Source organism: Thermothelomyces heterothallicus, assembly GCF_042370625.1.
Source record: "Thermothelomyces heterothallicus CBS 202.75 unplaced genomic scaffold P884_scaffold_37, whole genome shotgun sequence".
NCBI classification, from domain to species: domain Eukaryota; kingdom Fungi; phylum Ascomycota; class Sordariomycetes; order Sordariales; family Chaetomiaceae; genus Thermothelomyces; species Thermothelomyces heterothallicus.
In genome coordinates, this window is record NW_027192598.1 from 155391 (window position 1) to 171407 (window position 16017).

Genomic DNA, 16017 nt, shown 5'->3' on the forward strand with positions numbered 1-16017 from the left:
AAACAGGACATGTTGAACTCTCCGACCTAACCTTCTTCTCTGGACCTACCGTCGGAAAGTAAACCCCTCAAACCCTGCACATCCACAGTGACCGAGGACGAAGTGTAACCTGAACTTGCCATTCCATTACAGCAGTGCTCTGTAATATAAAAAAGAAACAAAAGAAACCCCAAGTCGATCCGTACGGGTATCGGTGCTCAGTAACCCTACAACCTTAGACAGTGCCAACCAGCCAAAAAAGAAACACCCTATTTTCCAGCGCCTTGCCACGCTCCGCCTTGAAATATCATACGCCCCAAACTCCGATCCGCCAGTGAGACAAATGAGCCGTCCAAGTCTACAGGGGTAACGATCGACCAAATGATTCGCAAGACAGTGCACCTGAGCTTAATGCAACCGCGGACTCTTCCTCCTAGTCGAGCTTCTCAACGCCGGCGGCGGCGGCAGATTTTCGGCGCCGTCGCCAACCGCCAACCCTGCCGCCCTCTTCGACAGCCGCGACGACCTGGTCCTCGTGTTCGCGGCCGACTTGAGCAGCGGCAGCGGCATGGCCACATCGCTGCTCGGCGGCGGGGGCGACAGCATGCTCGCCGCCGAGTCAAATAGTATCGAGCTCGCCTTGGTCGCCGACCCCGACCCCAGGTTCGGGTCGACCTCGCGCAGGCCGCCCGAGCAGGGAGTCTCGGCGCCGACGGGCCGGGACGGAGACCGGACCGGCGTCGAGTCCTGGTCCGGCAGGACGGCGGGGCTGGCCTTGGGGGTGGGCGACTCGCGGAGGGCAGCGAGCAGGGCGTCGTGCGGCCCGGTGCGCGGCAGGTTGGTGGGATACGAGTACTCTGTCTTTTCCGGCGTTTGCCCTGTGGGTTCGTACTCGCGCAGCTCCGTGTTTCGCACCTCCTCCCGGAGCTCGGCCAGGGGCCGGCGTACCTCCTCCTCGAGCGGCTCGAGGGCCTCTCCCAGGCTTTGCGCCTCGGCATCCATCTCCTCGCCGAGGTGCTGCACCCTGTCGAACGTCTCCTTGAAGTGGCCCGATATGTTGCTGAACGACTGCTCCACCGCGGTATCCAGGTTTTGCACGGACTCGGCATGCCGCTCTTGGTGGCTGGCGTTTTGCGCCTTGGCCCGCGAGACAAACTCGTCGAGATCTCGCATCTGCGCGTCGAGGTCCTGCAGCTGCTCCTCCACCACCCGTACGGTTTCCGCGTGGACCGATTTGGTGGTCGACTGGATCGACGTGCTGTGCTTGCTTGCCGTCTGCAACATATTAGCGAAGCCCAGAGAGAGAGGGACTCTCTCGAAAGAGAAGAAGAAAAAAAAGAGAGAGCCAGGGAATTTGTTATGAAAGGAAAAAAGAAGCTTACCGTCCAGTCATCCTTGAGCCTAGTCTTGAGCGCATCCCTAGAGGTGCTCGCCTCCTCGAGCGCCTTGCTGTCCCTCTCGGCCCACGCGTTCATGCCTGCAGAGTACTCGCCAACGCTCTCCTTGAGGGTCTGGTTCGAGTCCAGGATGGCGTCCTGGATCTGGGCGGCCCTGTCAGCCAGGCGAGACTCCTGCTGCTCGGCTTGCGAGTTGACGAGCCGCGCGATCTGAGCGAGCAGGGCCTGCCGCTCTGCCGCCGCCTGCGCCCGCTCCTCGTCCAGCAACTCCTGTATCCTCCTCGCGACCGACTCGTTCGAGTCGACCATGGCGTGCGTGGCCTCCTCGAGCTCGTGCCTGAGCCTATCAGACTCCGCCTTCTGCGCCCGCATGTGGCGCAGCAGCTCCTCAAAGGCCGACTTGAAGTCCTTGCCCAGCGAGCTGTACGACGCGTGCAGCTGGTCGTGGAACGTGCTCAGCTCGCTCAGCACGTCCCCCGCGATCCGCTCGGCCGCCCCCGCGATGGCCTGGAGGCTCTCGCCCACGCGCTGCTTCACGTTGTCCCGAACAACCTTGATCTCTTCCAGCACCGTGTCCATCTCCTCCCTGGATCGCTCCTGCTGCCGCACCAGCTGCGCCCTCGACTCGGCGAACCGGGCCAGGTTCTCGTCGAGGAAGGTCTGGGTGGACGACAACTTTTCCAGCTCTTCCTTGACGAAGGCCTGCATGCGTTGCGAGACGCTCGAGATGTGGTGCTCCTGGCCCTGCCGGAACTCCTCGATGCGGCCCTCGACGAGCTCCGTGATGTCGGCTACGCGGGCCCGCGATGCCTCCCACGTGCTGCGGTTGAGTGCGTGCAAGTCCACCCTGCGTTCATCCTTGGCGCGGAGGCCGTCGATATCGCCGACCGTCCGCTCGAGTGTGCTGATCAGGTCGCCTCCCAGGAGGGCCAGTTGCTCCTCGGTGGTTTCGTGGGCCTTGCGGAGGTGGCTCTCCTCGGCGAGGGCCTGCCGGGTGCGCGCCAGGACCATCTCGGTCTGCTCGAGCACCTCCTTGGTCTCATCGAACCGGGCCAGCGTCCCCTCGTGTTCCTTCTTGAGACCCATAAAGTTGGACGTGACCGACAGGAGCTCCTGCAACTTGTTCTTGAGGTTCGTCTCGAGCGTCTCGATCTTGGCCCCCTGCTCCTCCGTCAGGATGCGGCGCGACTCGTTCTGCACCGTCAACTCCTCGTACATCTCGTTGGACAGGTACACGCCATTGCGCTGCCGGGTGGCAATTAGCTCCGCCTTGAGCCGCTCAATCTCGATTGCATAGTCCCGCAGCAGCGTCTTCTTGTTAGTCAGCGCGTTCAGCTGCGGCTTGTTGCGGATGTTCTTGGCGCGGAAGGCGTAGTCGAGCGTCGAGATGGTCTCTTCGAGGTTGCTCTTGGCCGGCGAGATGGTGGCGATGATGCACGTCTTGGTGCGGCCGCCGAGCGAGTCTTGCAGCAACCGCGTAAGTTTGGACTCTCGGTAGGGGATGTGAGGGCTGCGGTCGACCAGCGCGTTGATGACCCGCCCGAGGGTGAGCAAGCTCTTGTTGATCAGCCCTGCCTCGGCGGCGCGCTTGTTCTCGGCTCCCGACCGCTGGATGTTCTCGCTGCCGGCCAGGTCGACCAAATTTAGCTTGCCCAGCATCAGGTAGTCCTCTCCGCTCTCCGTCTTCCCGTTCTCCGTTTTCTGCTTTGCGTAAACCGTGATGGTAAAGACGGTGTGACTCCGGCTGCTCAGGTCGTTGCACTTGGTGGCCGCTACCTGGCGCTTGACGCTGCCCTCGCGGAGCCACTTGAGGCCCTCACCGGCGTTGAGAATGAATCTTTCCTCCATGCCCTGCACCATGGTAGTGGAGTGCCCTTTCCGCGACGTGTCGTCGTAGATCTTCAGCTTTGCGCTGTCGTCCGAAGACAGGAGGTCCCGCAGCTCCTCGTTGTACAGCTCGATGAAGGAGCACCGGACCGAGTGCTCCCGCTCCTCGAGCTCGAGCTTGTTGAACAGGGCCTGGAGCACCCGCGGGATGATGCCGGCGTTATCGGACAGCATCCCCATGCTCTCCGTCAGGTCTCCCGACATGGTGTATGTCTTACCGGTGCCCGTCTGGCCGTAGGCGAAAATGGTGCAGTTGTAACCGGAAAGCATCTGTTCAACCCCACCCCCACCCCCGCCGTCAGCTCGGCATGTCAAAGCTGGGATCAACAGGCGGGGCTTACCTCGTCCAGAACCGGTTTTACCACCTCCTCGAAGATCATGCTCTGGTCTGCCGCTTGCGAGAAGACGCGGTCAAAGCTGTACGTCTTGTCGCTGACCGCGTTGGGCCCCATCGAGAGCTGCACCAGCTTGCCCTTGGTCGCCTCCGTCCGCACCACCACCGCGCTATTTTCCTTGACCTCCCGCTCGTTCCTGCCGCGACACCTCACCACGACATTGATGTTAGTAGCCTCTCCGTCGTCGGGGTCGAAGTCGCGCTCTTTGCGCTTCGCGCCTGCCGTGGAAGTCGCGACCGACGCGATTGATTCCGCTGGTGACGCGGCCCGGACCATACGCGAAGCCACTGCCTGTCGCCCGGCTCCTGGTCGTGACGAGGGAGCTGGGTTCCGTCCGGCGGGTCGTATGCTTGAGCGACCGGCGCCTGGTCGAGATGGTGGCGCCATTGACGTGTTTCTGCGCTCCATGCGGAGCGACTCGCGCGTGGTTCGATGATTGCTGTCCGGACTGATTTCGGGGCGGCGGGGGCCAAGGTGCCTAGATAAATAAGTTGACCGTTCAAAAAAAAAAAAAACCGCAATAATCAAACGCCGAGCCTTGATCGCGTTTCTGTGGCTTCGCGTTGTTGAATACAGGCGGACAGGGGATGGTTGGCTGGTGTCATGGCAAAAATGGCACGATCCAATTCGGGTGGGGAATCCGGGCTGCAGGCGGGATACCCAAACATTGCAGGTTGCAACACACACACACACACACTCACACACAGAGCTGCAATTGCCGTGGCAACGGATTGCCCCACATGCCCGATTTGGAGTCTGGGGTTGGGAACCTCAGAAGCCACTGCAAGCTTGAAGCTTCCCAGCTGTCCAGGCGGCAGGCCCCACCTGCCCTTCCATTGGGGGGGCCTTGCTGCCGGATGACGTTCAGCGCCTGCTGCGATCACGCGGCGTTGGGGCTGGGGGGATCACCTCTCCCAAGGTTCTGTATTTGCCCTCGAAGCAGCTTTGCAGCTTATCTCCTTCACTCCACCAAATCAAAACTTATTAATAGCGTGCACTAATCCTTCCGGACACTGCAGAGGTAGCTCGACTGGTTCGAGTCTCGAAAGGCGAGAGATATCTATTTAACGACTGAACAGATTACTGTTGCCGTCGACCTTCGCTTCCACATCGCACTGCCCCTCCATAGATAGCAAGAGGGGAGAGGTTTTCCCCGTGGCATCATTCTGTCATTCCATCACCGGCACAAAACACAGGCTCGCCCGCCATGTCGTCGCTCTTTTCGGCACAGCTCCATCCCGGCCGGGCGCTGGGTTTCCTGGTTCTCGGAGCTTCGCTGCACGATGTCCTGACCCGTCTCAAAGCCGAGCCCCAGAGATTCCCAAAACTCGACCTCACGTACAACCCGGCCGACCCGGTGAGGGAGCCCGTCATCCTTGGTCTCCCAGCAAACGGGATACGGATGCGTTTCGACGGGCCCGAGCAGCGGCTACGGCTGGTTGAGGTGATTGACTTCACCAGGAACCATATCTTCCTCAAGCCCGCCAACGATAAGGAGCGCGATCTCGTCCGGCCGCCCACGCAAGACCCCCCCCCGGCCGACGCGGCCCCGGGCCCGACGTTCCGCCACATCTACCAGCGGTTCCTGGGGCCTACGTACGACGGAGAATACATCGCCGATGCCGAGACATATGTGCTGTCGTACCCGGGCGTGGCGTTTGCTTTTCCCATGAAGAAGAAGGACTACTCGGATGCCAAGGACGTTGTCTCGCTGTTGTCGTCGACGGCGGTCCCGAACTCGATGGCCGTCTTCAGCGGCGACTCGTGGGCACAGGCACGCGACACCATGTGGACCGAGGTCCTGCCCAGCCTCAAGACATTTGCGCCGCTTGCCAAGGGCAAGGACGTGTACCCGGACGAGATCTCGTTGGTCAAGATCCACGGGGGCGGAAAGCTGCAGCTCTTCCGGAAGTGGACCAACAACTCGTTCTGGATCCTGCTGGGCGAGACGACCCCGCAACAACTGGTGGCCGAGCTGGGGCCGCCCGACGCCATCTACCGCAAGAACGACCAGCGCATGTACATCCACAAGCTGCGCGCCGCAAGCAACAACGCGATGGCCCGGCCGGCCAACGGCAACGAGCTGAGGCGGCAGGACGAGCTGACAGACACGGACCAGTCCTCGCACCCCGCGTCGGACGACTACGACTCGCAGGACGAGGCAGTCGAGGACGATATCGTTGCCAATGTGTCGGGCGAGTGCTTCTACAACTACTTTTATCTCGGCTTCGACGTGCTCGTCTCGATGCCGACCGCGCCCTCGCGCCCGCCACCGTCGCAAGACGGCAGCGCCTACGCCGCCGATGCCGCCGCGCCCAAACCCGCCGCGACCGACCGCCTGGTCGCCACCAAGGTCGTCCTCCACGGAAATGTCCCGGGGTCGTACCCCTTCAACCGCCACCGCCGCTGCCGCTGGGAGATCAGCTACCTGTCGCCGTCGCCAGACTCGCCGGCCACGACGTCGGAGACGCCCTTTCCGGAGATCGAGGAGCGGCTGCGCAGGGCGTGGAGGTCAATCTACTCGTCCGAGGCCGAGGCCCAGCAGAAGCAGCGGGGGATGGTGCTCAACCGGGGATGGGGAGACAGCCCCGGGAGCAGCTGCGAGCTGCTGGGAGGGTGGGAGGAGAGCGGCGGGACGAACCCCGGCGTCGGCAAGGGGCGGGGGGAGGACTCGACCACGACCTTGTTTGGGTTCCCTGGCCTGGTGTTTGAAGTGCTGAAGAACGGCTGGGTAAGCGCGGTTACGGTCTTCTAAAGCGCAGAGCAATCGTCAGGCTGGGGATTGGCGCCTCGGCGTTTGGACGGACGGTCACGGGTATGCAGGTCCGGTGTTTCTCTCGTGCACAGGCGGCGGGGAAGGCGTTGCATCATAAATGAGTTGTCTGGTTAAGGATTCATCTTTTTTTTTTTTTTTTTTTTTTTTTTTTTTTTTTTTTTTTTTTTGGTGTGCATATCCACGAATCGGTGGCACCACCTTACCGTATCCCACCCAAAAAGACACCTAAGTGCAGTACACTATAGCACCAGACATCTGGCGGTTTCGAATGTTGCGACAGTTCTAGTGCGGAAACAGCGCCCGGATTTCCAAGATCGAAGCGTGAGGAGAACTGTTCTTGTTTTCCGATGACGGACGTGTCTTTGGCATTTTAAACGCAAAATAGAGGTTATCTACAGAAGAAAGAGACAGAGGAATTGCAAAGTTTAGCACTACTGTACGTATGTACCTAGTCCCAACCCTTCTTCCAAGTTCTGGGACGCCGAGGTTCGTGGTCCGCATATCCAGTGCACCTTACAACTACACAGTAGTTCAACATTTCGAGTTCTGATTTAGGTGCTTCCCCGCCTGTCGCTGCTTGTTGACCGGTAACGTTAACTAACAGTGAGTGGGTCATATGGGTCCAGTCAGTTGCTTCCGGGAGCGATTGCCAAAAAAGGGCAGTAGTAAATGTGCGTCTCTGCTTTCAGTGGGCCACTCTCAGTTAACGTTAACTACAACCCCACTAGGGGTCACTACTATAGTAGGGGTCACTAGTAGTAGGGATCGGTCTGGGCTCTCCCTTGCGAACCTCTGACGCTTGCATTCCATCCGAGCGAATCCCTGGGCCACCGGCAAATGGGACGACCCAGCGACCGCCTCCGCGACGCGCGCCGCCCTCGAATACGTACACTACACTAGGCAGTTACGCAGTACGGAATATTACCGTACAGAAATCCCGCGTTGTCGTCGACCAGAGACCGGCAGCGTACCTCGTGACGATGCATCGGTCCCTAGCGCGCATCTCGTAGTCCCAGTCCCGTCGACCAGAAGGTTCCCTGTTTTTTTTTTTTTTGCAGCACAACACGAGACGGGGGGCCGCCATGACGGACGGGAATGCCAGCCCTTCTTCAAATCTCCCACCCCAGCGCCCAACGCGACACTCGAGCTCCCCCTACCGCGTGGCCAACGCTCCAGATTCCTCCGTGCTGACCGCTACCACGTCCTCGGCTGCCGACGCCGAAACCCACGGCCAGCAACCCCCGACCTTGACCTCGACCTCGACCTCGACTTCGACCTCGACCTCGGCCAACCGCGCGCTTGCCGAAAACCGGCTCTCGGGCACCTATCACGCACACAAGCATCGCTCCAGCGGCGGCTTCCTCCTCGCCGATCCTCTCAACCGCCAGGGCTCTACGCGGCCCCGTGATACGGAAAAATACCCCGCGGAGAAGCGGCAGCGGATATCTGTCGAGCAGCATGCCTCCGCGGGCGCCCAGCACGGCCAGAGGGTACCCCAATCGAGGGTTGTCTCGAGCAGCAGGCAGGGGCCAGCATCCGAGGCACCAAGGCCCAGCGTCCCGCCAGACGAGGGCTCAGGGCTTCCGACCACCATGACGAAACGTAACGGCTCCTTGGCCGGCAACGCTACCCTCGAATCGTCCCCGCAGACGGGCATGGCGCAGCTCGACGTGGAGTCGGCCCAGATCGTCAGCATGGCCCTGAACCTGAGCGAGTCGAGACGGCTGGCCTCCCGGAGGAACATCTCGCAGCAGGCGCCGCCCAGGCTTGCGCCCTTCCCCGACAGTACTCCGGGAGGCGGCCTCCGATACCACCTCCAGCAGCAGAGGAAGATGTCGCGTACCGTCTCCCCCAAGCCCGACCGGTCCCCGAGAATCGGCGCCGGCGGGAGGTTCACGCCCCTGCAGCCGGCGGTCGATCCCGGAGCTGGCTTCCGCTACCACTTCTCGACGTCCACGCTCGCCAGGGCCCAGAAAGCCAAGGAATACCTCGAGCTCATGGCGCAGTACCGGCGCCTGCTCGAGCTCGTCCCGCCCCTCGAACCACGCCCGGCAGCGAGGCCTTGGAGCCCCACGCCCCCGGTCTCGCCAAATAATTCGGCCCCGGTGTCGCGGGCTTCGACCAACAACGACCCGGAGCCCAAGATTGGGCGGCCGTACAATCCGCTTCAGTACGTGCGGAACCGCAAGGTGCGAGCCCGCGAGCGGAGGGCCCTCGACGGCGCGGCCTTGGGTTTCAACGATGTCATGAAGGTGTCCGAGTGGGTAGACGAAGTGGCCAAGTGGGTGGCCACGGGCCGGGCCCGCCAGCCCGGCAACCCAGCCCTGCCTCCGTTTGCGGGTGCCCAGACGGCCGAGCTGCAAGCACCCCCCCCGGCAGCAAACGCGAGGGCGCCCACATCCAAGCCGAGGCGGCCGCGGGTGGACTGGGTGATCGACCCCGCCGACCTGCTCGCCGACCTGTACTGGCTCGAGCTCGACGACAACAAGAAGCTGGTCGAGGACCGCCACTGGAGGCCCGTGTTTCCGCAGGGCCCTGAACCTCCCAGGCCCGCTTCCCACGATGACGCGCTGCGCCTGACGACTCCGAACTCGGCAAAGGGCTCGCTCGACGCCCACGCCCTTGGCGAAAGGGCCACTCCAGACCCTCCGTCGTCGTCGACGACAACGAGACACGAGCATGAGCACGTCCTGGAGGCCGCGAGAGATCGGGCCCAGCAGAAGTTCCGGGCGCTCAGGGGCTCCCATCACCGGCACACCAGCTCCTTCACGAATCGCGACCTCCTCCGTCTCCACCGGACCTCGCTGTCCGAGTCGTCTGACACGGACAGCGACCGGCGACGGAGGGCCAAGGGGGCGCCGACCTACGCCGTCCGATCGGTTCTCGAGAAGCAGATGGAAGAGATGATTGCCCGCGAGCAGAGGGAAGCGGAATCGCATCCGCTCTACGACCACGAGGCGAGACGCCTGAGGCCTGCTGCACCAATGACCCCGGAGCGGGAGCCGCCTGCGTCTCGAGATGCCTCCCAACGACGCCGGGCCGACACGCACCCCGAGCTGAGCGAAACCGAAGTCAGCGGCTTCGGACTCAAACCGCTCCCGTTGCCGAGGTCCCCGCAGCAGGCGGCCGGGCGGACAAGCCTGGATGTCCCGCGGGCCAGGCGCGCCTCGGCAGACGACGATTACACGTCACAGCCCAACTCGCCGGGCCTGCGGCCATCCCCAGATATCGGCCGGGTGCCGGCGCTCGGCATGGATCTGTCGCCCATGTCCAGCCGGGCCGGCTCGCCGCACCGGAACCCGCTGACGAGGGTGAAGAGCTTCTTCCGGGACCGCAGCAAGGAACGCAGCACAGAGCCACCCGGGGAGGATGGCGCCGCGACTCTCACCACCCCGGCGGACAGCGGGATGGGCGGGACGCCGGAGTCGGCCAGTGCCGTCTCCGGCCACCACCAGCGACGGCCGTCGAGGAGCCCCAACGGCGAGCGCCCATTGGGCCACCGGCCGCACAAGAGCCTCGGCAATGTCAAGTTGCGCGGCGAGGATGGCGGCATCAGCCTGCGGTCGCTGCTCCGCGGGCCGCGCATCGACACCGTGCTGCGCAGCGGCGTGTCCAAGGTCAGCGAAATGCTCTGGCGCAAGGAGGGCGATGACTCGTCGAGCACGTCGTCTAGCGACTCCGAGGCCGAGTCTCGAGGCAGGTCCCGTGGACCCCGGCCCGTCCGCAGTTTCTCCTTGGAGCAGGACCCGAAGCGCCTGCTCGACGCGCCCCAGCAGCTTACGCCCGACTACAAGCTTCCTCAGCGCCAGCTCCAGCACCCGCCGGCGCGGCCCATCAGCCGGCGATCTTCACGCTTCGAGCTGCTCAAGCCGCCCAGGATCGATGTGCAGCAGGCCTCCCCGAGCACATCGCCGCCCCCGGTGCAGGTACGCACGACGCACGAAGCCTCCGTCGGATCGGACGCCGCCGCCGCCGCCGCCGCAGCAGCAGCAGCAGCAGACTCGCAGGGCGGGCGCGACGGCACCCGCACGGCCTCGGCGAACCTGAACGCCGCCCTCGCCATCCCTCACCGTCCCGCCTCGCCTTCCCGCCGGCAGTGGTCCATCACGGACCGCAGCAGCGCCTCCGGACCCGCGGCGGTCTCGAGGCGCGAGATCGCCCGCTTGCGCGCGCTGGTGCTCAGTTCCGGCGTCCACGCGGCCGAGATGGACCGGCGTGCCAAGGCCCGCAAACTGCTGCCCTCGCCCACCATTACTCGGACCGCCGCCGCCGCCCCCAATCACGCCAGCCTCCCCGGGTCATCATCATCCCTGACCTGGACCGAGATCGCCAACCTCGCCCCGGATGCCGCCACCAGGCAGCGTCTGCTCACGACGCCCCTCGCGCAGGCCGACATGTACCCCGTCGCCGCCCGCACGCTCGCCGGCTCCGTCCAGGCGTCCACCGCCCAGCTGCAGGCCGCCACCTCCCGCTTCGCCACCGAGACGCGCCCGGCCCTCATGCACCGCGCCGAGTCGCTCCGCAGCAAGGTCGCCGAGGAGCTGACGGACCTCGCCCAGCTGGCCATCGACGCGGCCGACGAGGCCAACCACGACCTGGTCACCAGCCAGCGACTCAAGGTCAAGATGGTGGGCGACGCGATGGACAAGATGCTCCGGCGCCGCCGCCGCCGGTTCCGCTGGGTCCGCCGCGCCGGCTGGCTCGTCGTCGAGTGGGTCCTGGTCGGCTGCATGTGGTACGTCTGGTTCGTCGTCATGATTGTCCGCGTCGCCTTGGCCGTCGGCAAGGGCGTCGTCAGGGGGGTGCGATGGTTGCTGTGGTTGTAATAAGCCCGCAAGGGACCTGCGCCTATCCCGTCCCTACTCGTTCTTGTCATTCGTCGCCTTTTTTTCGTTTCGCTCCTGATACAAACACGATGTGAAGCAGGCTTTGCTGTTGTGTTTGTACCAAGTACATACATGTCTGTGTTTGGGAACGGGGTCTGCTCTGCCCTGCTTGCTTGATGGAGGGGGAAAAGCATGCTACGGAACGATACCCAGGAATTGTACATATATATACATACCTTGTAATACTGTCTTGTTGAGATAGAATTGAGGATTCCATGCCCCTCACAGAGCAAGAAAAAAATGTCGTCCAACAACTACAGGCGAAAACAGACGGCGCTCGAATGGAGCAGGTTGTAATTCTCTCGAACTATAGAATTGCCTGTTTGTACCGGAAACACTACTCAGGATCTGTCCCCCCCCCCTGCCAGTAACCGGACGAGTACGGTACGCTCCAAACGACACCAGAATCTCTATTACAACAAAATTCAAATCTACAGACCGACCCTAGCTCTACTCTAGAAACGGCCGGCCTGTTACATACAAACGACACTGCAGAAGTACTCTCAAGATCTAGAAACAGAACCGAAAAAAAAAAAAAAGAGCATTGAAAAAAAAATATCCAAGGGCAAAAGGCTACTCGATCCGCTTCTTGCCCTCCTCCGCGTTGATATACCTCGCCGTGCTCAGACCACGCTCGTGGCGCGCCACCAGCGGGCCCAGGATCCGGTCCTTACGCACCCGGCTGATGGTCTCGTGGTAGCCTTCGGTCGCCCAAGGGCGAGGGTTCAGCTTGGGCCAGTTGACCTAACGTCTGTCAGTAAGTTCTGGCCTGGTGGAACCCCGGGGGGGGTTGGGGGGGGGGGGGGGGGGGGGGGGGGGGGGGGGGGGGGGGGGGGGGGGGGGGGGGGGGGGGGGGGGGGGAAGGAAGGTAAAGGGAAAGAAAAGAGAGAGCGCCACGGAGGGGTAGAAAACAAACAGGAATGAAAGAACTTACGTAGAGCATCCCGTTGGATAGGATGAAGTGGACGCCCCACAGGGCGACGGCGGCCCAGAAGATGGTAAACAGGCGCAGGGGCCAGACGGCGGCATCGGGCAGGCGCGGGGTGTAGAGGGCGACGAGGACGAAGAAGAAGCCGAAGGCGGCGATGTAGGGCACGCTCTGGATCCAGACGGGGCGGCGGTCGGCAAAGATGAAGCCGGAGCCGATGCCGCCGGCGGGGACCTGGTAGGCGCCCAGGAAGAGGTCGAAGGCGTCCTGGCGGGGCCCGTCGAGGAAGTTGTTCTTCCAGTAGCGCGTCAGGGCGACGTTGCCGTCCTGCAGCGCGCCGCCCTTGGTGCGCTTGCCCAGCCTGGTCAGGTCCGTCTTCATGGCGCCGGTGCCCGAGTAGGCCTTGGAGACGACGTCGGCGTTGTCGGCCCACATGTTGCGGAAGAGCAGCTCGAAGGCGTCGTCCTCGTCGGCGAAGCGCGAGCCGCGCGGCAGCAGGCCGAGGTCGATCAGCATGCGGTCGAGCGTCCAGCGGGCGAGCATGCTCTGGACGACGTTGGTGCGGTCGAGGCAGTCCATGCAGTTGGAGCGCACCACGCTCGTCTGCAGGCTGCGCACCTCGAGGCGGCCGTCGATGCGGCTGCCGGGGGCCTCGGCGGCGCGGAAGTACTGCTGGGCCACCAGGGCGTCGCGCATGCGGTCGATGAGCAGCTGCGCCCGGTGCATCTGCAGGCCCTTGGTCTCGGCGTGGAAGTCGAAGTAGATGTAGTGCAGGCGGTCGAACGGCGAGCGCGCCGGGCCCCCCCCGCCCTTCTCGATGGTGCGGAACTTCTCCTCGGTCCGCCGGTCCGCCTGCACGTGCTCCTGGGGGCTCGAGACGAGCATGTCGACGACCTGCTCGTACGCCTGCTTGATGCGCATCTCGCGGCCTTTCTGGTTGACCAGATTGACCAGGTAGTTGTCGCCGTAGATGCGGATCTGCTCCTCGAAGTGGGCGCGGGCGGCCGGGAGCGCGGCCTCGACGGCGCGGACCTGCAGCTTGGGGGTGTACTTGAGCATGTTGACCTCGGCCCAGTACGCGGGCACGCTGCCGCGCGTCTGGACGTACGACAGGACCTGCATCTCCTTGCCCGCGGCGCCGCCGCCGCGTTGCAAGCCCCCGGGCCCCGAGCTGCCCGCGAAGCCGCCGCCGAGCCCTGCCGCGCTGTCGTTGAGAACCAGGATCTGCTCCGTCTCGTTGTAGTTGGCCGCGTGCCCCTCGTCGTCGAGCCCGCGGGTGAAGTAGCGGGTGCCCGCCCGGTGGCGCGACCGGCGCGTGATGAGGGCGAGGGTCAGGGGCGTGCCCTTGAAGGTGGTCGGGTGGATCTCGAGCATGCCGAAGATGACGGGCAGGATGTAGGGATCGATGCCGGGCTGGGGCGCCGGCTGGCCGCGGCTTCCCTGGTTGCGGAAGTTGATCAGGTCGGACTGGATGAAACGGTTCCAGAAGAAGCGGTCGTCGGCTCGCTTCCACAGCGGGACGGAGTTGTCGTGCTCGGCCTGGCGCTGGAAGCTGTTGGTGAGGTCGACGGCGTACGAGAAGTACATTGGGCCGGACTTGATAAAGTTGCGCAGCAGCGCGAGGAAGCGGTCCTCATCGGGGTCGTGCACCTGGCGCTCGCGCAGGGGGAGAAGCTCGGTGGCCTCGATCTTGTACACCATCTGCCCGCGGAGGCGACCGACGGGCTTGGCCTTTGTGATGACGATGATGTACTTGTCTGGAGAGGGCGAGGGAGGGGGAAAGGGGGAAAGGGGGAGAGAGAGTTAGCGCCGCCTGTGTCTGCGTTCTCGTCTCGTCGGATCACGTACCCAGCCGCAACTGGATCATGCCCAGGATGCCGGCGATGCTCGTCACGCGGGTCACGCGCTTGCCGGCGAGAAGGGCGGCATCGTTGAGCCGGATGTCGCCCGTTGGGCGGTCAATCGACAGGGCGGGCGCATTAGGGCTGGAGGGCGAGGAGAAGATGTACGAGTCGGAGGCGGTTTGCACGTTGATGTCGCGGAAAGGGAGCGCCATGGCTGCGAGGCCGCTCGGGCGACAAGCGGCGGCGATGGGCGTAGTTTCAAGGGCTTCCGCTCGAACCGAATTCCATGCGGTGCGGGCGAGTTTGTGCGCCAAAAAAGAAAAAGAAGAAAAAAAATCAAGCCGTTGACAAGACGAGGGAGCGAGGAGAGGGCGGCCGTCAATTCTGTGCTTTCGGTGTTGGTTTTGCTAAAAATGGCAGTTTTGGTTTCATCCCTGAGCACCTTGAAAGCCGACGCTCTGGGAGCTTGCCAACAATAGTTAGCGAAGTTGGATCTGTTCTCTTTCCGGATTGAGCTCTCAAAAGCTGGCCTGGCCGGACTTGGCATGGCGCTTCTGGCTGCCGGCGCCGGCTGGCGTTGTTAACTAACGTTAGTGCAGCACCAACGGGTGGCCAACCGAAGGGGGGGTACGTAACCAGGTCGCCGTCGGCATCACGTGGAAGTGCACAGACCAGTTACGGCTGCCTTCGCTATCGGGCCAGGCCTGACGTGTGCACCCGCCCGCTGACCAGTGGCAGTGGCCAGGTCCCGGTTGCGCTCATCGACCTCGCCAACCAGCTCCGTTCAGCAATTGCAACCTTGGTCCCGTGGTTCTCAACACCCGACCGACTACGTCCTCTCGAAACGGCCGACCGTCCAGTCTCGGCTTTCATTCCCCCAGCCCACACACACCGCGCGCTCTAATCCCCGCGATATCTCATCTTCTTTTGCGAACCGAGCCTCCGCAGCCGACCCGTCAACACAACCGCTCGCACTTTTTCAAGCGTCGGGGCTCTTCCGCTCTTTCCTCTTATCTATCCCCGACACGGCCATGGCGACTCGAGGACCCCCCGGCGCTCGCGGCATGAGCAACCGCTTTGCCCAGTTCAAGCTGGTGTTGCTAGGTAAGACGGCGCTGCCAGCCGGCCGGCAAGGTACACGGGCTTACTCGGTACAGGTGAATCGGCCGTCGGGAAGAGCTCGATCGTGCTGCGGTTCGTCAAGGTGAGCAAACGTGCCATCCTATGCGGCCGAGCACGGAGACTTACGGCATCAGGATCAATTCGACTCGTACAGGGAATCCACTATCGGCGCCGCCTTCCTCACGCAAACCATCTCGCTGGATGAGAACACGACGGTCAAGTTCGAGATCTGGGATACGGCGGGCCAGGAACGGTACAAGTCGCTGGCCCCGATGTACTACAGGAATGCCAACTGCGCAGTCGTCGTTTACGACATCACCCAGGCGGTGCGTAGTAGTAGTAGTCTTTATTCCTCCGTTTCCCCCCGCCCTATCATACCTGTCTCTCTTGCTCCCTTGCTGACTGGACCAGACATCCCTCGACAAGGCCAAGTCGTGGGTTAAAGAGCTCCAGCGGCAGGCCAACGAGAACATCATCATCGCCCTCGCCGGGAACAAGCTGGACCTGGTGACGGAGCAGCCCGACAAGCGGGCGATCGAGACGGCTGACGCCGAGGCGTATGCAAAGGAGGCTGGCCTTCTGTTCTTTGAGACGTCGGCAAAGACGGCCGAGAATGTGCAGGAGTTGTTCACCGCCATCGCCAAGAAGTTGCCGCTCGACCAGGTCGGGCCCAGGCATGCCCGGCCAGGCCAGCGACCCGGTGTCAGCCTAGCGCCCGAGGGGGCAAACACGCAGGCTGGCGGGCCGTGCGCTTGCTGAAGGAATGAATGTGTGGAAGAGGGAAAGAGAGAGAGAGAGAACAG

At 63.1% G+C, this 16017-nt stretch overlaps 5 protein-coding genes across 5 annotated transcripts; 3 read left to right on the forward strand and 2 right to left on the reverse strand.

Annotated features, from left to right (window-relative positions):
• Positions 1–387: 387 nt before the first annotated feature.
• Positions 388–3934, reverse strand: P884DRAFT_303390 (P-loop containing nucleoside triphosphate hydrolase protein; the record flags this gene model as incomplete). The annotated part of the gene is made up of 3 exons (XM_069445023.1): positions 388–1254; positions 1362–3533; positions 3605–3934. The coding sequence occupies 3 exons, from the start codon at positions 3932–3934 to the stop codon at positions 388–390; spliced, it is 3369 nt and encodes a 1122-aa protein (XP_069293711.1).
• A 678-nt stretch (positions 3935–4612) lies between these two features.
• Positions 4613–6550, forward strand: P884DRAFT_332747 (uncharacterized protein). The gene has a single exon (XM_069445808.1). It carries the CDS (start codon positions 4866–4868, stop codon positions 6411–6413), a length of 1548 nt encoding a protein of 515 aa, XP_069293712.1. The 5' UTR covers positions 4613–4865; the 3' UTR covers positions 6414–6550.
• Positions 6551–7474: 924 nt separating this feature from the next.
• On the forward strand, positions 7475–11549 carry P884DRAFT_264878 (uncharacterized protein). The gene has a single exon (XM_069441892.1). The coding sequence runs from the start codon at positions 7517–7519 to the stop codon at positions 11258–11260; it is 3744 nt and encodes a 1247-aa protein (XP_069293713.1). The 5' UTR covers positions 7475–7516; the 3' UTR covers positions 11261–11549.
• A 344-nt stretch (positions 11550–11893) lies between these two features.
• P884DRAFT_211681 (SacI homology domain-containing protein) lies at positions 11894–14304 on the reverse strand (the record flags this gene model as incomplete). The annotated part of the gene is made up of 3 exons (XM_069439107.1): positions 11894–12064; positions 12255–14005; positions 14097–14304. 3 exons carry the CDS (start codon positions 14302–14304, stop codon positions 11894–11896), a joined length of 2130 nt encoding a protein of 709 aa, XP_069293714.1.
• An 819-nt stretch (positions 14305–15123) lies between these two features.
• P884DRAFT_211574 (ras family-domain-containing protein) lies at positions 15124–15973 on the forward strand (the record flags this gene model as incomplete). The annotated part of the gene is made up of 4 exons (XM_069439101.1): positions 15124–15196; positions 15250–15296; positions 15349–15540; positions 15626–15973. 4 exons carry the CDS (start codon positions 15124–15126, stop codon positions 15971–15973), a joined length of 660 nt encoding a protein of 219 aa, XP_069293715.1.
• Between the last annotated feature and the right edge of the window lie 44 nt (positions 15974–16017).

Excerpts from the sequence above, each read along its gene's own strand:
- P884DRAFT_332747 (XM_069445808.1), top strand. The coding sequence starts at position 4,866 with ATGTCGTCGCTCTTTTCGGCACAGCTCCATCCCGGCCGGGCGCTGGGT.
- P884DRAFT_264878 (XM_069441892.1), top strand. The coding sequence starts at position 7,517 with ATGACGGACGGGAATGCCAGCCCTTCTTCAAATCTCCCACCCCAGCGC.